This window comes from Martes martes (genome assembly GCF_963455335.1).
Source record: "Martes martes genome assembly, chromosome: 3".
NCBI classification, from domain to species: domain Eukaryota; kingdom Metazoa; phylum Chordata; class Mammalia; order Carnivora; family Mustelidae; genus Martes; species Martes martes.
The window spans coordinates 139752552-139776881 of NC_137890.1; the positions used below are offsets into that span (position 1 = coordinate 139752552).

General features: G+C 35.6%; 1 protein-coding gene across 1 annotated transcript in view; it reads left to right on the plus strand.

Moving 5' to 3' along the window:
• The window catches only part of LY75 (lymphocyte antigen 75), a 103564-nt gene that overhangs the window by 37879 nt on the left and 41355 nt on the right, over positions 1 to 24330 (plus strand). The window contains exons 12-17 of the mRNA XM_080798308.1: positions 2645 to 2844; positions 4939 to 5081; positions 15930 to 16011; positions 17024 to 17092; positions 19524 to 19638; positions 24207 to 24242. Coding sequence (XP_080654434.1) covers positions 2645 to 2844; positions 4939 to 5081; positions 15930 to 16011; positions 17024 to 17092; positions 19524 to 19638; positions 24207 to 24242 — 645 coding nt within the window. The remainder of the gene's footprint in view (positions 1 to 2644; positions 2845 to 4938; positions 5082 to 15929; positions 16012 to 17023; positions 17093 to 19523; positions 19639 to 24206; positions 24243 to 24330) is intronic.

The window sequence follows — 24330 nt, forward strand, 5'->3', positions numbered from 1 at the left end:
GTGGAGGTTCCTCAAAAAACTGAAAATAGAGCTACCCTACGACCCAGCAATTGCACTCCTGGGTATATATCCTAAAGATACAAACGTGGTGCTCCGAAGGGGCACGTGCACCCGAATGTTTATAGCAGCAATGTCCACAATAGCCAAACTGTGGAAAGCACCTAGATGTCCATCAACAGATGAATGGATAAAGAAGATGTGGTATATATACACAATGGAATACTATGCAGCCATCAAAAGACATGAAATCTTGCCATTTGCGACGACGTGGATGGAACTAGAGGGTATCATGCTTAGCGAAATAAGTCAATCGGAGAAATATAACTATCATATGATCTCTTTGATATGAGGAAGTGGAGATGCAAGGTGGGGGGGTTTGGGGGGAGGTAGGAAAAGAAAAAATGAAAAGATGGGATTGGGAGGGAGACAAACCATAAAAGACTCAATCTCAAGAAACAGACTGAGGGTTGCGGGGGGGAAGGGGGATGGGAGAGGGTGGTGGGGAAATGGACATTGGGGAGGGTATGTGCTATGATGAGTGCTGTGAAATGTGTAAACCTGACGATTCACAGACCTGTACCCCTGGGGATAAAAATACATTATATGTTTATTAAAATAAAAAAATTAAAAAAAAAAAAAAAAAAAAAAGAAATGTGAGGGAAATGATAATCTTCAGGATGAGAGTCTGTCTATGGAACCATAAATAGAAGCAGTGACTATGTCTTTCTTATGAAGTCCTTGGTAATAATCCCCAAAAAGGAGCTAAAAAACTCAGTTCTCAGAAACCACCCTCTAATGGCACAAAGCTAGAACCATCAATGTGAATTTTTTTTATCTTTTCCATCTAAGTCTCAAACAGAATCTAGAAGATTCATTTTGAAGTGCTTTACGTTTTCATCTCTCTGCTGCTTAACTTCTTCAAAATTGAATGTGTTTATTTCTATTATTCCAAATAGGTAAAAATTAAGGAGGCAATATTGTAGGTATGGTTTATTCTGAAAGTTAGTTCACCTTTCTTCAACCAGCTCAAAGCATTGAATGTAATTAGCCATCAAATTAGAACATTTTGAACCAAAAAAGACCTCAGAAGTCCCTTTTGATTTTAGAGTTGAAAGACCGAGTCTCAGAAAGGTGATTTACTTGACAAATGTTACCTGGTTATTGAATCACTAAAATCCGGATGCCCTGATTTCAGTCCAATGCTTTGTAAAGGATTTTGGCTTTCTATAAGACCAGAGTTAGACTGCATTAGAGTTAGAAAGTATTCAACTTTTCTTCCTTTGGATTATTTATATTTTCTTGTTTCTGTACCATGTGATCATGAAGACCACTTTTTATAACCCAGTAACTAGAACATATGAGTGTATAATGAAACATAGTATTTGAAATAGAGAATGCCCACAAAATTTGAAATAGATGATCACCACCATAAATATGAATGGTATTGATAACAAAGTCATCTTTTTACTTGTGGAATATGGAGGATACAGGTGATAATCCTAGTTAAATCTCACCTTAGATTATAGTGTTTTAATTGTAATTATATATGATTATATTTATATGTATGTTATAAATATATATATGATTATAATGTTTATAATGTTCTAATATACAAAACATATGGGATTTCTTTTATAGACATTCAGATATCTTAGAGTCAATGTCATCTTCTTCATAGAAAAGACTCAGTGGTTGGAGAGGAGCTCAGAAAGTAGCCACAATGACTATTCTCTCAGTCCTATAGTCAGAAAGACTACCACTGAGCTCTCTTTACCATAATTACTCCCAGCTTCAGCCAGCTTGGTCCATCATGGACAAGGCATGGGTAGGGGGCAGAACAGGGGGGAAATAGGACACTCTACCAGGGCAACATAGCATTTTTCTCCCAGTCCTTTGTTCCAATTGCTGTCCATGTATGAGACATGAGACCATGTCTGTTTGGTGGAACAGAAGTTGTCCTTATTACTTTCCAACCTATGTTCTTGTCTCTTGCCCATTTCAGACAGTGTGGTAGAATATAAAAGGGAACATGGCACTTGTGGCAAGTCACTTATTCTTCATCTGAAAAATGGATCTGATAATATAAGCTATCTCTTAATGTTGTGAATAAATAAAATTTTGGCAGCCAAAAATTAGTAGAAAACAAATGTGTGTTACTATACACCTCCTCTTTATTGTACCGCCTTTTCCTTTCGATCTGAATGTGAAAGAGTTTCATTTTGAGGGTTACTAAGTTCCTTAAAAAGTTGTTAAGGTAATATGAATCCCTTAGGCTATGCTGAGCAGCTTAGTGGTTTAGGCTACAGCTGCAGATACAGACCAAATGAGTTCCAGTTCTGATCAACCACTTACTAACATGTGACCTTGGACAAGTCACTAATCCTCACTGCACCTTAGTATGATACTCTGGAGGTCTGTTGTAAGGACTGATTAATTTGATCCTGTTAGAATAGTACCTGGCAAGTAATAAACACTTCCCTTTATTACCATCATGGTCATCATTGTCGTCATGATTATTATGAACCACACATTTCTTTCTTCTGTTGTCTTTTATATTCTTTCTCCAGACCTTGGCCCAGATAAAGGGTAAGGACACTAGAAAATGTTTGGACTTTAATTTTCAAATGTAATGTTTCAACCCCAGCTTCTCCAGGCGGGTGTGTGGCTATGGCTACTGGAAAGTCTCTTGGAAAGTGGGAGGTGAAAGACTGCAGAAACTTCAGAGCCCTTTCAGTTTGCAAGAAAATAAGTGGGCCCATTCGGCCTGAAGAAGTTGCTCCCAAGCCTGAAGACCCCTGTCCTGAAGGCTGGCATAGTTTCCCTTCAACTCTTTCTTGTTATAAGGTAAAGTAACACTCTCATTCAGTTCTTTAATGAGATTATCTTTCTACTATCCTAGTCCATGTGCTTGTAGAAATTATGCTTTTCTGCAGGCACATATGTAACCTACCAGCGTGTTTGGGAACGCCATTGAACCTTTGTCATGAGACAGCTAATCCTCACATGAACTCATGTCCTACCCAAAAGAGCAGGGCCAGAGCCAGAACTGGCTCTTTCTTAGTGTTCTTTTGTTCTGAGAAGTTAACTAAGCTACATGCCACGCTGACACTTTGCTTATGATTCTCATATCCCTCTAATCCTTGTTGTCAAATGAAGAATTCTATCACTTCTTACATTTAAAAAAAATAATAATATTCAGGCCTGTATCAGTCAGCTGTTCCCACAAAGAAACCATTACATACCATCCCCCAAAATTCAGTGGCTCTAACAACAAACATTTTGTCTTGTGTTCACAGATCTCTGGGTCAAATAAGGATTGATTGTTTTAGTTTAGGCTTAAATGGTGAGCTCTGCTTTCAACTGTGGGTTAGCTCTGCTGGGCTCCAGGCTGTGAGTTGGGGTGTGCTGCCTTTTGACTGGGTCTTAGGCTGATGGGACAGTAGCTATCAGGGGTTTGTTCTTCTCACAGTCAACTGCTGGAGCCTGAGAGGCAAGTCTAAGCATGTAAGCACATTTCAGGCCTCTGTTCACTGTACCTCCACTAATATGCCATTGATCACAGCAAAGTCACATGGCCGGGCCCCAAATCAAGGTATAGAGGAGTATACGTCACCCACCAGGAGGCCATAGCAAGAATGTATAGTTTTATCACAAGAACTGAAGAATTGGGATCAGTAATTCAATCTACCATTGTATAATCTCTTCTTCTTCTTTTTTTGAAAAAAATTAGTCATCACAAACCAAAGAGCCTGAAGTGGCAAGTTTTGTTTTGCCACTCTCTGTCAATATTACCCTTTGAATCATCTTCATCAGAAAATAAGCCTGTACTTGTACAGGTCTCAGTGTAGTATGTCCATAATTATGTTCTTAGCACATTTCTCTGCAGAAGTCTACTCCCAAAGTATTCATGTGTATCCTTTATATTCTTACCGGGTGGTCCTAGGAATGCAGGAGAATTGCAGGTGTCTTGTTGGAGCGGTTCCCCATCCTGATGAGGAAAGTCACTCATTCACTCTACTGACAGCAGTAGCTGGCACCTGTGCTGGCCTTCAGTTGACACTTTCAGCGGGTCCTGTTTGTGTCACAGCATATTTTTTTTTAAAGATTTTATTTATTTATTTGACAGAAATCACAAGTAGGCAGAGAGGCAGGCGGAAGGGGGTGGGGGAAGCAGGCTCCCTGCTGAGCAGAGAGCCAGATGCAGGGCTTGATCCCAGGACTCTGGGATCATGACCTGAGCCGAAGGCAGAAGCCTAACCCACTGAGCCACCCAGGCGCCCCACGGTATATGTTTTTTTTCACCTGTTTTAATTACAGGTAAAAATAAAAACATTTGGGGCGCCTGGGTGGCTCAGTGGTTTAAGCCTCTGCCTTCGGCTCGGGTCATGATCTCAGGGTCCTGGGATCGAGTCCCGCATGGGGCTCTCGGCTCGGCGGGGAGCCTGCTTCCTCCTCTCTCTCTCTGCCTGCCTCTCTGCCTACTTGTGATCTCTCTCTGTCAAATAAACAAATAAATTCTTTAAAAAAAAAATAAAAAAAATAAAAACATTTTCCTGTTATTATTATACCTGTAAGAATCCCTTTCAGAGACCTACACATTTGAATTTAAGAAACAAAATAAATGAGCAAAGGAATAAAAAAGAAAAACCAAAAACAGACTCTTAACTGTAGAGAACAAACTGAGGGGAAGTGGGTGGAGGAATGGTTGAAATAGGTGATGGGGATTAACAAGTACACTTACGGTGAGCACTGAGTAATGTATTGAATCGTTGAATCACTCTATTGTACACCTGAAACTAATATAACACTGTATGTTAATTATATTTGAATTAAAATAAACTCAATTTAAAAACCTACACATTTGACCATAATAAACTTCGAAATTATGAATACTTTATGATTATGCCAGGAAAGAGATTAACATTGTGTCTTGTTAAGCTGTTTCATATAGAAAGAATTGTAAGAAAAAGGAACTGGGAAGAAGCTGAGAGATTCTGCCAAGCTCTTGGAGGACACCTACCTAGCTTCACTCATATGGATGAAGTAAAGGAATTTCTTCACTTTTTAATGGACCGGTTCAGGTAATACTTTTAGAATGAGATCTTCTATGCTAAATTTTATGTCCTCCAGGTATTCATAATTGACATGTTTTATTTTGTAAAAGGGTCATTCAGTGCTAAGCAGTTTTTTTTTTAATGTGCAAAACACTATAAACGTGTTTTATAGTGTGGGAGATAGAATTCCCATCCTTTATCTAGCATGATAAAGTCCAACAATGGGGATAAGAAGAGTATGGTGAAAATCGAGAACAAAGGTAAGTAGGGACCACGGGATTTCTAAAGATGGATGAAATGCTTTGGGAAGATGTAATTGGGAAAAATGTTACGAAGGATGGTTCTGAGAAGGTAAGGTAGTATTTTGAAAGGTAAGACCAAGAGAAGGAGCCAGAGAAAACAGAACATTAGCAAAGGTACTAAGACCAGAGTGTATAGGGAGAAACGAGTCATACCATTAGCTAGAAAATGAGATACGGATATGAAGTTGGCACATCCTTTGTTAGGGAAGGAGTTTGACCTTTAGTCGATAAGAAAAACATCAAAGTGTGTTTATATGTGTGTATATATAAAGAGAGAGAGGGAGAAAGAGAGAAATGTAAGTAGATGCAGGGCAAGTAATTAGAAGGATATTATAGCCCTTTTGTGGAAAACTACTTTGAGAATGGGTAGGGCGAATATGAAAATAGGGAGGTAATAGAGATGCTACAGAGACAGAATCAGTAAGCCCTTGTGATTTTGATGTTTTGATGGGAAGATTCCTGGATGATTTTCCTGATGTCCATAGAGACAATGTGGAGGAATATGGACGAGGTGATGTATCATAGGAGAAAATTTCTCTGAAGCTTTGGGAGAATACATGAGTATGAGGACCTTCAACTTCAAAAATTTTTTATGAACTGAAAAGAAGACCCAAATCTGTAAATCAAGGATTCAGGGTAGACCCGGCAAAATTATGGAAAAGAAATTACCATTGAGACATATCCTGGTGAATACTTTCCTTACCATTTTGACTCAAACAAAAGCCTGAAAGAAAAACAGCAAAAAAATAAATAAATAAATAAACAAAACAGGTAACAAAACACAAAACCCAGATAGTCTTCTTCTTTAGGACATTAAATGTAAGAAGGCATTTAATTTTTTTTATTCTTTTATTAACATATGATGTATTATTAGCCCCAGAGGTACAGGTCTGAATTGCCAGGTTTACACACTTCACAGCACTCACCATAGCACATACCCTCCCCAATGTCCATAACCCAACCACCCTTTCCCTTACCCCCAACCCAATCCTCAGTTTGTTTTGTGAGATTAAGAGTCTCTTATGGTTTGTCTCCCTCCCGATCCATCTTGTTTCATTTATTCTTTTCCTACCCCCAAAGTCCACACGTTGCATCTCCCCTTCCTCATATCAGGAAGATCATATGATAGTTGTCTAAGAAGACATTTAAAAACTGATGTTTAAAGAGTTTTGAGGTTGGGGTGCCTAGGTGGCTCAGTCAGTTAAGCGTCTGCCTTCAGCTCAGGTCATGATCCCAGGGTCCTGGGATAGAGCCCTACATCCAGCTTGGGGAGCCTGCTTCTCCTTCTCCCACTCCCCCTGCTTGTTCACACTCCCTTTCTATCAAATAAATTAATAAAATCTTTTTAAAAAACAGAATTTTGAGGCAGAAAATGTTTGCAATATATTAATTTTAGTTCTCAATTACATTGCTTTTTGTTTGTGAGGATTATAATTGATATAACCCTATAGCTTCCTTTTTGAAAAAAATTCAAAGACACATTCCAGCTGAGAGATGAATTAAAAATCAAGAGCACATGAATAAGTAATTTATTTTAAAAGAATTGGGAGGAAGAACATATAATATAAAACACCCCCAGTCTAAATAATGCAACATGTATACATAATAATAAAAATAGAAATTATCCTAAATCCTGAAAGAGAAACATTAGAATACTTTAATAAGACCAGATTTTTAAACTCTGTTTATAAACAAAAACTGGGATATAAAAAGATAAAATGGTTGTAAATAATGAAAGTATAATAAATTCCTCATTTACCAAGAAGTCAAATTTAGAAACACAGATTATATACATTTTTAAAACAGAGCGTGTTTATCTACTGAATATGTAATGGGTGAAAAAAAAGTTTATGTATTAAATTATAAAGGAAATAGCACAGCATGAAATCCAATATAAAGCAAGATGGCAGAAAACCAAATTTATCTATTATCAGCTATGTTTAAGTCTAAGTCTGCAAATTTTTTCAATAATGAAATACAACTATATGCCGTTGAAAGATAACTTGAACAAATCTTGCCAGTAAGTACCCATCCAGCCCAAAGAGTATGATGATGTTCTTATCCTAGAAGGAAGAAGCTACAAAGTGTCTCAAAGTTGAGAAATTTTTATAAAAATCCATATTTTTAACACTTCTATAAAAATTAAAACAAGGGGATACATTTTCATATTGTAGCAATAATTAGTCCCGAGTAGCCAGTGGCCCACCAAAATAGGGCATCACTCTACAATTTGTGGTGGTCTCTAATTTCTTACTCCTTGACCCACTTTACTTATGTTATATTCTTGTTCCATTTTAACCTAAAGAACAGTTGAGTTAATAATCACAAACTTAATACAGTAACTAAAATGGGAAAATTAAAAGAATGAGCAAAAATATTGTACAAATGTGAACAAAAAGCTGGAGTCACAGTATTAATATTAGATAAAATACAAGTGAAGTAAAAATGTACCAGATGGGGAAATGATATCTCTTTTTTTTATGATAACTCTTTCATATTGAATAAAGATACAATCTACAATGACATTGTAATAGTCAAGAACCATTACACTTTTAAAAATATTGGCATCAAAATATATGAAACAAAAATATTAATTATATTAATGAAATCTTTCAATAAATAACAATAATGAGAGACTTTAACACTTGTCTGATTCATCAACCAGTGAGACAGACAAAAGGAAATAATATACAAATAGTATAATTAAGATTGATTTAACAATATCCTCTTTGTTCATATATTACAAAGTCTATATATATTTTCTCTTCAGGCTCTTTGCCTGTTATCACTTACATTAATTGACCTATTAGGCTAAAAAGAAAATCTAAAATTCCAAAGTGGTGAAATTATACAGGTACATAAGAAGTGAAGTCAAATCCTATCCACTTATAAATTCAATGTTTTTAAGTAGCTTTTTTGGCAAATAAATCAAAACTGTATAGATGATAATAACAACACTCATTCTGAAATTCATGGGATATAGCCAAGGCTGTAGTTGGATATACATTAATAGCTCTAAGAGCTTTAATTATTAAACAAAAATAATGAAAATAAGCATTTACCTAATAGTAAAAGTAAATTTCAACATAAATACAAGAAAACCATAAGAAAGAACCTAAAAGATTTTATATAAAGATACTTAAAAATGAAGACTTAATAAGGGATTATAACACCCATCTCATGGAGAGATTTTTTAATTGGTAAGAATACTATGCAAAATTCTATGCTGTGACAAATGAAGTTGTTAAAATGAGTAATTTCTAGAGAGATTCAAATTACTATACAATTGATGTGATAAGTAACAACCAAGTAATTTAATGGCCATCAAAGAAATGGAAAAAGTTGACAAGGAATTTCTTCCAAAAAAGAGGAAGTATAATATATGGTTGTTTATGTGAATGTCTTCGCATTTTAAAGAAGAGATCATTACCTTGTATTTCAGTAGTACAAACAAGAGCTTGTATTCCATTATATAGAAACTGATATAGACATCTGGTTTATTTCGCAAACTAGTTTAATTCTGATATCAAAGCCTATCAACAAGAGCACAAAGATTTACAGACCAACTTCAAGACTAGACTTGAAAAAGTAAATACTGATAGGTGATAGAATAACAAACACTGGTGCAGTGCTTATTATGTGCCACATAATGTCCTAAATGTTTTCTATTAGCTCATTTAATCCTTACAACAACCTATGAGGTAGGTACTATTACAATGCCTATTTTGTCTAAATGAGAAAACAGATACAGAGAAGTAAAACAACTTGCCCATAGTTCTATAAATAATAAGGATACAATATTTGAACCCATTAGAGCCCACTTTCTTTACCCACTTCATTATAGTACATCAAAATAACATACCTTGACCATGTAGGATTTCTTCCAAGAATACAAGGTTAGATTAGTGCTAGGAACTCTATATATCAGGTCAAATATCATATGAGCATCTTACTGGGTGCTAAAAATACATCTGGTAAAATTCACTATTCATTCCTGGTTTACGATGTAAATATATCATAAAGTTAACATAATTAATGTACAAATTATTGGTAAAGTAAGAATAGATGGTTAGGGGCACCTGGGTGGCTCAGTTGATTAAGTGTCTGCCTTCAACTCAGGCCATGATCCCAGCCAGGGTCCTTGAACCCTGGTTATGATCAGGTTTCTTGCTCAGCAGGGAGCCTGCTTCTCCCTCTGCTCCAATCCCTGCTTGTGTGCTCTCTCACCCTCTCTTAAATAAATAAATAAATAAATAAAATCTTACCCAAAAAAGAATAAAAGGATAGTTCAACCAATAGCCATATCACATTTAATTAGTAAACATTAAATGCATTTCTGTAAAAGTCAGAAAAAAGGTAAAGATTCCTATTATCATCATTGTTATTGATATTTGTTTGGAATTTATACCTTGTTCATCAAGACTTTTTTAAAAAAATATTATAACATGCAAATATTTACAATATATTAAGTGGGAGGAAAAGCAAATTATGGAAAAATAAAAAATATGCTATTTATATTTAAAAGTAGATTATAAAAATCATCAAAGAAAGATAATCATTGTTACCTCTGGAAGATAAGATTTTTGAGTGATTTTTGAAATGTTTGAGTGTTTTTCCACATTTTCCAGATTTACATTCATATACTTATTATTGTGTTTTTCTCATTAAAAAAAGGGAAGTCTCACTACAATGTACTGGAAACTTGATCCAAAATATAGTACATGTGTTCCATAAATACTCATTTATTAAGCATCTATCATAGAAGTTCAGACATTCTGGATTTCATTTCTAGCCCTAGAAATTATTATACAAGATTTCATTGCACACTAACCTGAGCTAATTTGGATACCCAAACTCTTAATTTCCTTTTGAGGCTAGTGTTTCTTAGCTACTCCCCACAACCTTGAGAGTAGATTATAATGAATGCAAAATTCAGATCAAATCTTTCCACATATACAAACATTTATTAAGCATTCATTGACGCAGACACAATACTTACTTCATACAATCTGTTTCATAAGCTTCCAACATCCCAGCAGTCTATCCTAGGTGTTCCAACCACCATTTTGCAAGGAATGTTCATTTGAGGTTTATTTGACAATATTCCTGAGGCAGGATTCTGTTCCCATTACAGTTGGCATCAGGCGTTTCCAGTCACCTGACCCAGTGACTAGACACGGGACGATTTAGAGATCAAGCCCCAGATCCATTTCTAATGGTACTGGCTACCAGCCTCGCCAGAAAGTAGTAACCTTTCATGATGGGTGTGAGTGTCCCTAAATAGTTTAGCTATTCCCCATATCTAAAAATGATTTCAATTTCACTATTGAGAGCCCATTTCTAACATCAGGCTGATTAACAAGCTTCTACTTTTGCTGATATATACCTATTTCTGATATTCTCTCTGCTAATAACCAAAACCTCAGGTGTGGCTTTAGATAACAGACATCCTTGTGGTGGCTGCCTCTGGAACATACTCTGATACCCTCCTGATCCTCTCTGAAGTGAGAATTTTGAGCAAAGCACCTTTCTGGCCCCTAGATCTCAAGCTTGACACACACAGCATCAAACTGTCTAGGCCAAAGTATTTTTAAGTAAAATACTGACATAAACAAAGTGGATTTTGGCTAATACCAAGCAAGAGGTTAGAAGCCTTTAACTGGAACAGGGAGCCATGGATAAGTACTAAGCAATGAGGTTGTAGGTATTTGTGGGAATCAATTGATGGGAAATGGAATATCATATGTGATATAAATGATCACTAAGAGCTTTCATATACATATAAGTGTAATAGATATTACACTACAAAATAAAATGAGTGTGAGGTAATGAAGGAATTTTCTTGATTTGTTTCTTTGTTTCTGATCACACTTGCTGATTTTCCTTTCAATTAAAAAATTAATACAAGTTCATTATGTAAGATTTGGGGAATATAAAAGTGACAATGAAAAAAATAAAAATCACCTCAAATCTTAGCTCTGTTATAAACATAATTAGCATTTAATGTAAGTTCTTTCCATTTTCTTCCCATGCATATAGTTTATTTTCCAAAGAATGTACAACAATGTTTCATTTTTTTTCTGATCACAAAAGTAATATATATTTAATTTTGAAAACAAAAGAGTGCAAAGAAAAAACAAATCACCATAATCCTTTCATTCATAGGCACCATTTTTTATTTGTACTCTTAACCTACCAGCTGACATATGCTGGGTTATTAAGCAGACTGTTGTCTGCTTACTAGGTGCTCCATTAACAAAGAGATCATTTGCCCATGCTATACTTAGAAAGACAACATATTCTAAAACCAATATTGTAACCCTGGCTTGAAGGGAAGGTAGGAGATAAACTCATTTATATCAGAAAATGATTGTAAAGCTGACTCCCTGAAGTCCTTACCTTTTTATTGCGGGAATTGACCTTCTCAGATGTCCATCGCCCAAATTGTGTATTGCATGCCAAGGAGTTAAGTCAGATTACTGCTGTACTTCTTGCAATCTAATTTCCATGTCTCTATTTGTATTTCAGTGAAAAGGATTCACGGTGTACCAAGTCATTACGGCTCTAAGATCCTTGTAACTCTTAATGGCAGCCCACCAGGGAAAGCCATTGTGGAACAAAAATAGTTTTAGGATTAAAGGAGAAAGCCTTGTTTGCAATGCTGTTGCTGCTGTGTGTACTACCTCCTGTGATGTGGCATGAATGGATTTAGATATAAATCTAAGGCTTTGCAGACTAAATGCCCTCATCAAATAGTATTTATTGGAGTTTGTAGCTGAGATACTGTTTTCCTTAGAAACCAGATGCAGCAGGAAATTTGATTGAGAGCAGGAATTTTAACACAGATACACATATTAACCTTTCCTGCAGTGTCTTCTTAACCTAATACCCTAAATCCATATACTTAGTGCTTGTAGGAGAAAAATTTACAAAGAGAGAGAAATTTTCCATTTGATTTAATTCTCCAGTTATGATCCATCTTTTCCCTCAAATTTTTTAAATCCACATTAGAGGTGTGCAATGATTCATGCAATTTTCAATTTCTTCTCTTTATCTGCCTATAGATAAATCAGAAATAAGTTAGAATTGAGGAAATATTTTCCACCTCTTGCCACACGCAGAAAAAAAACACAAGTACCTACTATTTTCTATGTTTATAACATACTAATGAATCTCTTGAATTAGGAGCTAAAAACTATAAATGTCTGAGTTAAAATGAAGTTCAATCTCAGAAGGTAGTAAAGATGAAAAAATTGTAGACAATGCGGCAAATTGTGTTTTCTAGGAAACTATTTTCTGAGACGCCACCAAGGAGGCAGAACTGAGCTTGAAAGCAGAGTTTTCTAAGTGGGCAGAGATGGAGCTTAGAGAGGACCGGGTGGATAGATTAGAGACAGATCTCTAAAGAGGCTTTCTGTGGGAGCTGACTATTCAGTAAATGCAGGTGACAAATGACCTTCGACTATCTTCATGGTTATACTGTTGATTTTAGAAAGAATACAGGCTATCTAAGGCTTACTTTAGGGAAATACAAAATGTGCACAAATTCCCCAGGCTCTAATACATTATGTGCACAAATTTGAAAGAAATAAATTCACATCTCAAAGGAATGAGAAAGCAAAATTAACCTCCTCTTTATTTTACCTATCTGACTTTAATTATACTGTCTATGGCAATTATCTAGATCCTGTGGTTTAGAAATTCAGCAGTTGGGAAGTATGATAAATTTGGAGGCCTGTTAGAAAGCTCTGAACAGTTGAAGACACAACTGCAAATTCCTCTTATAGCTACTAAATTCAGACTGGACTTAATTGTCTCCACTGGATTATCTGAAATCTGCAAATTGGTCATCTTTTTCTGTGAAAGAAAACAGTATAACAATAAAGATTGAAAGGGGATTGCCCTCATTCCACTGCAATAAGTTGAAAAGCTTAAGACTGAAAAGATGAAAAGTATTTATTTATATTTAAGTATAGAGGAATGTTGAATAGAGGAAAGAGGCAAAAGAAATAAATTATTTTATTAAAACATGAGAAATTATTCTAAAATTCAGTTTGCTCAGGATGCCTGGGTGGCTCAGTCAATTGCACATCTGCGTTCAGCTCAGGTCATGATCCTAGGGTCCTGGGATTGAGTCCTGCATTGGGCTCCTTGCTCAGCAGGGAGTCTGCTTATCACTCTGCCTGCCTTCCCGCTCCCCACTGCTTGTGCTTTCTCTCTCTCTCTCACAAGTAAGTAAATAAAATCTTAAAAAAAAAAAAAATCAAGTTTACTCTAACCTTGACTCACTAGCAAATTTTTTGAAATGCAGACTCATATTTTTCAGCTATACATTCCATATATTCCATACATTCTATTGAGCTTGAGAGTAAGGATTAATTTTAGGTTTGGAACATACCCCTTCTCTAATATGCGCTCTATTTATAGGCAAGTAACACTTATATATGTGTCTAGTTATGCATATGTCATATACACTCATATGAACTGATCAGACATACTACATGCAATCAGAAGGTTAAATTATATGGAAAGTAATCAGCATCACCAAAAAACAATTTACATGGATAATAGTCTACTTAAAAAGTGTCTCCTTAAAAGTCCACTTAAAAAGCCTAAAAAGTAATCATTAAGCACTACATCAAAAACTAATCATTTACTATATGCTGGCTAATTGAGCATAATAATTTTTTTTTAAAGCCTAAAAAGTGTGGGCACCTGGGTGGCTCAGTTGGTTAAGCAACTGCCTTCGGCTCAGATCATGATCCTGGAGTCCCAGGATCGAGTCCCACCTCTGGCTCCCTGCTCGGCAGGGAGTCTGCTCTCCCTCTGACCTCTCCACTCTTACACTCTCTCTGTCTCTCAAATAAATAAATAAAATTTTTTTAAAAAGCGCAACATTTTAGAGAATATTTTCAAGTGGAGTTAGAGGTGAAAAAAATGTTTTTATGCTTATATCACTTCTATTTATATTAGCAGTATCTTCCTAGCTAAAGAACAAGTTTAATTGAGGAAAAGGGATATTAACAATATATGTCTCTGCTTCTATGTTATTCTATGTATCCTTCCTTGGAATGTCCGTCCCTCTTCTCAGTCAAACCGAAAATTGGCATGTGTTAAACACTCGGATTATGACTCTAAAAGAAATATTAGCCATCCTTTGATGACTGTCTATTGTCCTACCAGCCTCAGAAAATGTTTCCTGACTTCCTGCCCTCCACAATGACCTTCTTTCTCTGAATTTTTGTAACGTTTAAAATTTATACAAATTTTGTATCATTTGATATCTTTCCAAAACAGTTATTTTCTTTGTTCATGTATGTCTTATCTCCCTGACTAATTTATATGCCATTTGAGGAAAGATGTTACGTCTTGTACTTCTCTGTATTAGCATAGCACCTAGCTCAATGCCTTGTGCATAGAAGTATAATAGTTATGAATGTTAAATGTAATCACTTAAATGACTGTTTAATTATGTTGTTCTGCTATAACCCATGGAATTTGGCTTTTAGAAGATATTTAATCCTTAAGAAAATGGAGAGGGTGGCAACTGGCTGACTCAGATGGTAGAGCATGTGACTCTTAATCTTAGGGTTGTGAGTTTGAGTCCCACTTTGGGTGTAGAGATTCCTTAAAAATAAAATCTTGGGGCGCCTGGGTGGCTCAGTGGGTTAAAGCCGCTGCCTTCGGCTCAGGTCATGATCCCAGCGTCCTGGGATGGAGCCCCGCATCGGGCTCCCTGGGAGCCTGCTTCCTCCCTTCTCTCTCTGCCTGCCTCTCTGCCTACTTATGATCTGTCAAATAAATAAATAAATAAAATCTTTAAAAAAAAAAAAATAAAATCTTAAAAAAAAAAACCTTATATTTGTTTACTTTAAACTTAATAGGCTGTGGAAATTAAATAATTTTTTTTTAATCTTGATCTTGTTTAATAAAAATTTAGCCAAATGATTTGTTTTGCATTAAAAATATATATTTGGTTATGTTATAGATAAACACTTTAAAAAATGCCACTGCTATCTTTGACTATATGGAAAATATTATCTAATATTGAAGGTCTCCATTAAAAGATTTGGAATAATCATGTACTTTTTTTCCCTTAAGTTCAAAGCAGAATAATTTTTACTTTTCATATAAAGAATATGACTCAAGGGTGCCTGGGTGGCGCAGTTGGTTGAGCGACTGCCTTCGGCTCAGATCATGATCCTGGAGTCCCAGGATCGAGTCCCGCATCGGGCTCCCTGCTCAGCGGGGAGTCTGCTTCTCCCGCTGACCTCTCTCCTCTCATGCTCGCTCTCTCTCTCTCTCTCTCAAGTAAATAAATAAAATCTTTAAAAAAAAAAAAAAAGAACATGACTCAAAACTTAGTTTTGAAAAGTGTGGTACTTTTTCCACAGCTCTCTCATATTTAAAGTTCGGTTTTATTTCAGAAGGCATTTTAATAGAGCTTGAAATTGTGCTTTTCAGTTAGTGACAGGACAAACTTATATGTCTTAAGCATTTTAGACATGTGAATGCTATATATTTTTGCCAAATCTGTGCTCAAACTTTTTTTTAATACTTTCTTTTTACATAGTGACCAGCGTTGGCTGTGGATAGGTTTGAATAAAAGAAGCCCAGATTTACAAGGATCCTGGGAGTGGAGTGATCATACACCAGTAAGTTTAAACTTTCTTGTAGGGATTATTTGTTTCCATACATCCACATCTTTATAACCATTATATATATATATATATATATATACATATATATATATATATAAAAACCATATAACCTTTAAAATTGTGAAGAACTATCTTTATTGAAATGAAAATACATTCACATATATGAAGTGAGGGAAAAGGATACTAGCCTTACTTTTATTAAAAAAAAATAACCATACATATATAAATAAATAAATACTTTTTAAAATTAAAAAATAACCATATAGATAGTTTCTCTGTAGGCCTAAAAATAGAAAAATATGGATATATAGATATAGTGGCATCTTTGGATAGTAAAGTGTGTTTTTCTTTTTCTTTGTGCTGTTTTTTATTTCCTTTTGTCACAATAAGAAGCTTTTACTTTTATTATCTAAAAATATAAAAGTTATATAAAAAAGAATGTATCTTTATTGGGAGAAATCATTTGTTTGAGGAAACCTCAAGAAGACCTTAAATACTATTTCAAATGTTTACATTATCCTAAAGAGAGGTTTTAGGTAACACTTAGAGGAGCAAATTAGTCTCAAATTTATTAAATATTTACTACATATTACCATTGTGTCAATTCATCGTATATTCTTTCCAAATACAAAATTTCTTGGCTTTCATTTTCAAACGGGAGTAAATCTGAAATTAGTTAGTTGAATAACTAGCATTTCAATCCACGCCAAAAAAAAAAAAAAGTTCTTTTGCAAGCTCCTTATTCTCTGTGATTCCAGCTGCAAACTTAATACACTATTAACCTCCACTTCTGAAACTATAACTTCCTTTGTTTGGAAACTGATGACAGTATGATATTTTCTAAGTCATCTCATAATTTAACATCCTGATATTGAAAAAAAGATGAAAAAGTTTTCCTTCTGTGGCATGTGAATGTGTTCGAGTTATTAGAGCTGCCTAAATTACATCTAAATTGCAAATATTTGTACATCAGTCTTACGATCTCAAGCCTCTCTTGTTTTTTAAGGTGTCTACTATTCTTATGGAAAATGAGTTTCAGCAGGATTATGATATCAGAGACTGTGCTGCTGTCAAGGTCAGTCCAATGCTGGAAAATCTGCATATTTAAAAAATAAATTTGGCATTGTATGCAACAGATCCACAGAGTGCCTTTTGTGTGTGGAGCATGATATTAGATGTAATGGGATGTAAGAACACCATGGCCCCACCTCAAGCTACCTTAGACTTAATTTGAGAAGAGAAAATTCATATTCAAGAAAGGTGGCTATTATCACTGTACAATAATAGGCTCCAAATGAGTGGGCTGAGGAGGGCTAATGAAACTCAGAAGAGGAAGTGATTCTTGTGACCTGTTTCCAGAAGGAGGTAGGATTGTACTGTGCTTTTGTACAGGTAGGTTAGGGTAAGTCTTTCTAATGGGGGATGACATGAGTAGGTAGCCTCAAGTAAAGAGAGAATGGAAGGGATAGACTAAGGCAGTGAGGAGAACAGAATAAAGATCAAGAAGTTTTCTTTGGTGCCATGGTTGAAAATAAACTTAGGAAATTACATTGGTGGTGGGCGACAACATTATAAAAGGTTTCTGATGTGAACCAAGGAAGGTATGAAGAAGATTCATCTCAAGTCAGATTTCAAGATGCAGCAAGTAGGACCAGAAGACATAAAAGACAAGTTAGGCATGTTCCTTTGCAAAATTCATTCATTTATTGATTCCATAAAGTAGTCTAAGTAGTCTTTGTTGCTCTGGGGGATACACCAAAGATAAGGTATAAAAGAGTTGTCCTCATAGAACTTACGTCTAATAGGAGATAAGTGAACAAGCAATTGCAGGACCTATGACAGATAGGGTATAAATTTTATGCAAGAACAAGAGTGTTATGAGAGGTAATGATGATTAACACTGGTAATGGTGATGATGGTGGCATCAGCTAATACTTGTTAACTCGTGAGCTAGGTCCTTATTTTGCTTAATACGTGACCTTGTGAGGTAGGGACCATTACATATTCATCTTTTGAGGAAGAAATTTGAGTTCTGAGTAAGTATACATGGTTACAGAACTGAAACCCAAGTATCTGGGTCTACTCTGCAGTATGACTAGGTGTTTATAGAAATAAAAAAGGTGGGGCGCCTGGGTGGCTCAGTGGGTTAAGCCTCTGCCTTCAGCTCAGGTCATGATCTCAGGGTCTTGGGATCGAGCCCCGCATCGGGCTCTCTGCTCGGCAGGGAGCCTGCTTCCTCCTCTCTCTCTCTCTCTGCCTGCCTCTCTGCCTACTTGTGATCTCTGTCTGTCAAATAAATAAAGAAAATCTTTAAAAAAAATAAAAAATAAAAAAATTTCGAAGAAATAAAAAAGGTACTGGTTTATGGAGAAAATATTAACATTTTAGTTTAGATATTTTGAATTCAAGCTAGTAGTAAGAAATATCCTATAGTAAGTTGAAATCAAAAGATGGGAGTTAAAGAAAAATGTATTTCAAAAAAGTGCAAAGGGCCAAAAGTGGGTTTAGAACTGTCAACACATAAAATGTAAGATGAGGAAGTAGGGAGACATATAGATTATATCTTTGCTATGCAAGCCCAAGAAGGAGATTCAAGAGAGTGATTTTCCAGAAATGCTGCAGGAAGCTTGAGACAAAGAACTGAGAAGGCCACTGGAAAGCACTATTTTCAAAGCAATTGTTCTAATAATAAACTGAATAGTATCATGCCATTTTTATAGAACTCTCAGTTTAACACATGAGAAAACTTCGGAGAAGCTTGTAAAATTTCCAAACACTGATGCAAAAACCATGTTCTATGTAAATAGAATTCTTACATGTAAAGAGATTAGAAAATCTACCCCAAAAAAACTAAATAAAAGAGACACTGATGCAGCCAATGTCAGGAACAAGGCCAGCCAGGCAGTGTCCTAGAAGGAGACTCTCCCCTCACTTGCGTTAGTACCCACCAGAATCTAGACCTTAAGAGAGAGTAGTCCAAAAAGTGAGGGAGATTCCTCCCAGGTCATGCCCTTCCATTTCCTTTCTTGCCTGCCTACTAATTGGAGTGTGTAGAGAGCTATCTCAGATCACATAGAGGAGGTTAATTAACATCCTAGCAGTGCAGAGCAACACCAGAGCAGGAACCTGGGACCTTGATGTCAGACTGTATGTCACATTTTCACAGATCTGCTTTCATCATAGTCTGGTGTTGGGAAGCCACTGAAGTAAACATTTTTTTAGCTTGACCTTTCTGAAATTTAAAGATACAATCTATAGTTTCATATCAGCAAAAAGAGAAAAAAAATTTACATTTTGGATATAAACATGAACTTATGATATATTTGCTGTATCAGCCCTTTGAAGATTCTTGATGAGGCTGTTAACTATTTAAACAGTGTTCATTCATTGAACAAGTATCTTAGGTACTAGGGCTAAAATAGATTAAAGACTATAGGGCTTATACTTCACTGTTTTATAAAACTGCATCATCTTGAAAATATTCTGCAATCCTCTTCCTCCTTTAGGTCATTCAGAGGCCAGGGCGAAGAAGCTGGTATTTCTATGATGACAGAGAATTTATTTACTTAAGACCTTTTGCTTGTGATACAAAACTTGAATGGGTATGCCAGATTCCAAAAGGTAAGTGGTAGTTATTCCTTTTCACAATCTTCTCATATGAACATTGTAAATGTTGAGCCTAAAGTACCTAAAAGAGCATTTTGGTCTATAATTATAACTTTAAAAAGCCTATGAAGATGTAGTGTTATACATGTATATATATGTATACATATATATACATGTGTATATATATATATATACACACACATATACATACATATATAGGTATATTTATCTACATATATATGTAGTTAGTATATTAAGCTCCATCCTGCTTGACTCCTACCCCAAGTATAAGGCTGATTATTAGATGGTACTTTCCTCTTTGATCATGAAGGAATTTGTATGGAAGATAAAATTTAAGATGAATTTAGAGAGATTAGATTTTGGAATGAAAGATTATTTCAACTAAAAGAAGATACATAGTGGAGGGAATCACTTCAATTTTTATTTTGATGCAAAATGAAGGATAAAATGAAGATAAGCTTGGGAAGAATGAGGCAAAAGTCAAGAAATCAAAATTTGGCGGGTCTCTGTAACATGTAGAAGTAGTTTGCACTGAACCCCAAAACTGCTAGTAGTTTATGGAATTCAAATTCAAATTCAGGAAACCAGTTCACTTAATAGTAGAGGCTTGGTGACAAAAAGAAGAGAAAGAAGAATAAAGAGATACCCTTTTACTCAGCTTGTTACTAGGAAAATGTTAAAGAAATACTGAGGAAAAAAAGAAAATGTTTAGATTTTTAACAGTCAAATTATTTTTAATAACTTAAAAATAAGTTTGAATAATTTTATTAGATATATTAAATTAATTAATGGTAATTGCACAGAAAGCTCTAAACTAAATTTCTGAATTGAATGTAGATCATTGAAACTAAATGTATATCCTCCTCTAAGCTCTTAAATGTAGAAACTAAATGTATATCCTCCTCTAAGCTCTTTTTTTTTTTTTTTTTTTTTTAAATATTTTATTTATTTATTTGACAGAGAGTACAAGTAGGCAGAGAGGCAGGCAGAGAGAGAGGAGAAAGCAGGCTCTCCACGGAGCAGAGAGCCTGATGCGGGGCTCGATCCCAGGACCCTGGGATCATGACCTGAGCCGAAGGCAGAGGCTTTAACCCACTGAGCCACCCAGGCGCCCCCTCCTCTAAGCTCTTAAAGAACCCAGAAGTTTCCTTCATGCCACTATTAGAAGACTGTTCTTTTTCCTTAAAAAGGCCATCACCATATTGCCTTTAAAATACATAATATCCAGTACAGGAACTGAAGAGTCTCTTTCACAAAGGCAACTGGTAGGCTACTAATAAAAGAGGAAACTCGTGTGTGTGTGTGTGTGTGTGTGTGTGTGTGTGTGTGTGTGTGTGTTGATAACTTTAGTTATTTCTGATTACTTGATTAAACTTAAAAAGGAATAAAGGGAAACTAGTTTGGGTATCCTTTAAATAAGCAGGGAAGTAACTAATTTGGATAAGGTCTCTGGTTTGAAGCAGTAATGGTAATGTTCCCATTAGGCTTGGTGTTTGCTAACATGGCACAGAGAGTGTCATTGCTCCCTCCAAAGTATGCCCTCATTGGTAGCTGCTACTCCAACCCTATGCCTGCTGCTACTCCAACCCCATGCCTCCTGTTTGAGTGGTGGGGAAGACCCAAGAGTTCACACCAGCATAACCATAGGAATTACAAACCAGTAACCACAGGAAATATTCCAAAGAGCATGTGGTTGTCTTCTTTTTCTTGTTATGTATTTTTTATTTTAAACAAAAAAGAAAGGAATTAACTAACTTAGCAAGCATAAATCTATTAACTAAATAAATAAATCTTCTAAATAATGACACCCCTGCCTTCCCCATGCAGAAACAAAATTTTGAAACTAAAGAAATTCCTGTCTCAGCCTATCACAGTGGTTTGAAGCAATCACTGACTGTTGGATCCAGAATTTAAATGTTATGTAAACTCCTCTTTGATAGTCCCTAAATTCTAAATTACAATGTGTCATATCAGTTAGTAGAGGCACCAGAGTCTGCTCAACTGGATTATTTCTGTATTAATCTGTGTTTCTCTGGTTTTTTGAAAGCAGTTTACTTCTTCAATTGCCTAAATCACCATATCTTTTCTCTAGCTCTTGCCTTTTTAAAAAAGGCAAAAAAGATTCATATGATCTGAAGAGAAACCAGAGTATTTGCCTTTCTTATTACCTGACCCATTTGGTTCTAATTAGTCCTCTTCTCTAAAAGGGATATTTTGACAAGCTAAAATGTTTTAAATAACCATAACCACTATAGATATACATAGTTTTAAAATATTGTTTTTTAATTGAAAAAACGGTATCAAAAATAAAGCTCATAAAAATGTTTTTAGGAACATCACCTATAATGCCACTACCCAAATGCACCTAGTCTTTTATTATACTTCTTGGTATCTTGTACACACATACATAATCTCATTAAAAAAAAAAAAAAAACCACCAAAAAAAAAAAAAAAAACCTTACACTCTGCTTTTCTCACTAATTTAAAGAAATTTCAAGGTTAGACATAGCTTCCTCCAAAAAACAAATGAACAGATTTTTTAAAATTTTTTATTTAAATTCAATTTAGTTAGCATATACTGTAATATTAGTTTCAGGGGTAGAATTTAGTGATTGATCAGTTGCATGTAACACCTAGTACTCATTTCATCAAGTGCCCTCCTTAATGCCCATCACCCAGTTACCCAGTCACCTCATCTGCCCCATGCACCTCCCCACCAACAGCTCTCAGTTTGTTCCCTATAGTTAAGAATCTCTTATAGTTTGCCTTGCACTCTATTTTTATATTATTTTTCCATCTCTTCCCCTATGTTCATCTCTTTTGTTTGTTAAACTCTACGTATGAGTGAAATCATACGGTATTTATCTTTCTCTGACTGACTTCTTTCACTTAGCATAAGAACACTAGGTCCGCAGTGCTACAAATGGAAAAATGGCCAGACTTCATTCTTTTTGATGGCTGAGTGATGTTCCATTATATGGAATATATATAAAATACCATATATACAATATCAATACCATATATATACATATCACATCTTTTTTATCCATTCGTCTATGGGTATCTGTGCTCTTTTCCTATTTTGGCTACTGTGGACGTTGCTGCATAAACATTGGGGTGCATGTGCTTCTTTGAATCACTATTTTTGTATCCTTTGGATTAATACCTAGTAGTGCAGTTGGTGGGTCATAGGGTAGTTCTATTTTTAACTTTTTGAGGAACCTCCGTAGTATTTTCCAGAGTCGCTGCACCAGTTTGCTTTCTGACCAATAGTGTATGAGGGTTCCTCTTTCTCCATATCCTTGCCAACATTTGTTGTCCCCTGTCTTGTTAATTTTAGCCATTCTGACCAGTGTGAGGTGGTATCTCATTGTGGTTTTGATTTGTAGTTCCCCGATGCCAAGTGATGTTGGGCATTTTTTCATGTGTCTGAACAAAAGTTTTTGACAAGATTGCAAACAAGAAACTATGCATATTTTTAATTGATTTAACCCATTGTTGATAGAAATTATCCCATATACAAAGCACTGACTCATAGAGAGAAACCAAGATGATGGATATACAGGCAGTCCTCTGAATAGAATCTTCTCTGCATTAGGCCCAGATACAACAGCAAAATTAAGAATAGCTATTTTACCCTGTAATTTCTAATAGTCATCAAACTATGTCTTTGTCTTGAAAGCCATATGACCTACAACCAGAATGAAAAGGGAGAGGAAAGCATCCTGCGGGGAGACGTTCAGCCCTGGAATTGTCTGGGTGCTTTGTAGAGGCCGTCTTAAAGTGATTTTCACAGTCGTTGTGAGATAGGTGGTGGAGTCTTGTTTTTTTAATAGAATAGAGAATTGAGTCTCAGGGACCTTAGCAGCTGATCCAAAGTCCCACAGCAGTGAAGGTCTGAGGGCATTTGGACCCTGACCCACCCAATTTCAAGGCCCATCATTCTTTATAAAGTACATATTTTCTCTCTTTCCAACCAGGAATTCTGGGTGATTTTTATTATTTTTCTCCCTGTTTGTCTCTCACCTCTTCAAAAGTTTCAATACTCGATTACTATCCCTTGTTCACAAAGATACCCTGGGGGACAATGAACTCTAGCGACCCAGGTTTATAGAACAATTAATCAGATTGCATTGGAGGGAGAAGTAGTTTTTGAATAACCTCATCCTGCAGTGATGATTATCTTGGTGCCTACTCCTTAGTGCTTCTATGTAATGTGGATAATTTACTCATTTACTTACTTACACTTTCTAATTATTAGCCATATTTTATCCATCTAGTCTTCCTTTGTGGCTTCTGTGCTATAACGTAAAGAACTGCTAGGAATACTTTAATAGTTAACAGATCTGCCTTTTTGATTGTCACTGATGCAGCTTTAGATTAAGCCACACAAAATTCAAACCGAAGCAATCATCATATGAAAGGAAATGGTGTGGCCAGAAATGGTCGAACTCAGCAATCCTGCAAGTGCTCTTGAGTTAGATTAAAGGCACTTACTTATAGTATGACATTATCTGTAATTGGATACTAATCTTGAGCCTTTTGCTTTCTTTCTTATACAGGCCGTATTCCAAAAACACCAGACTGGTACAATCCAGGTAAGTTAAGAAAACTGAAACTTAGCCAAAGCTGCTCTACCTTCTCAGTAATGTACTTAGTTAATTACTGAAGCCCAGGCCTAAGTGC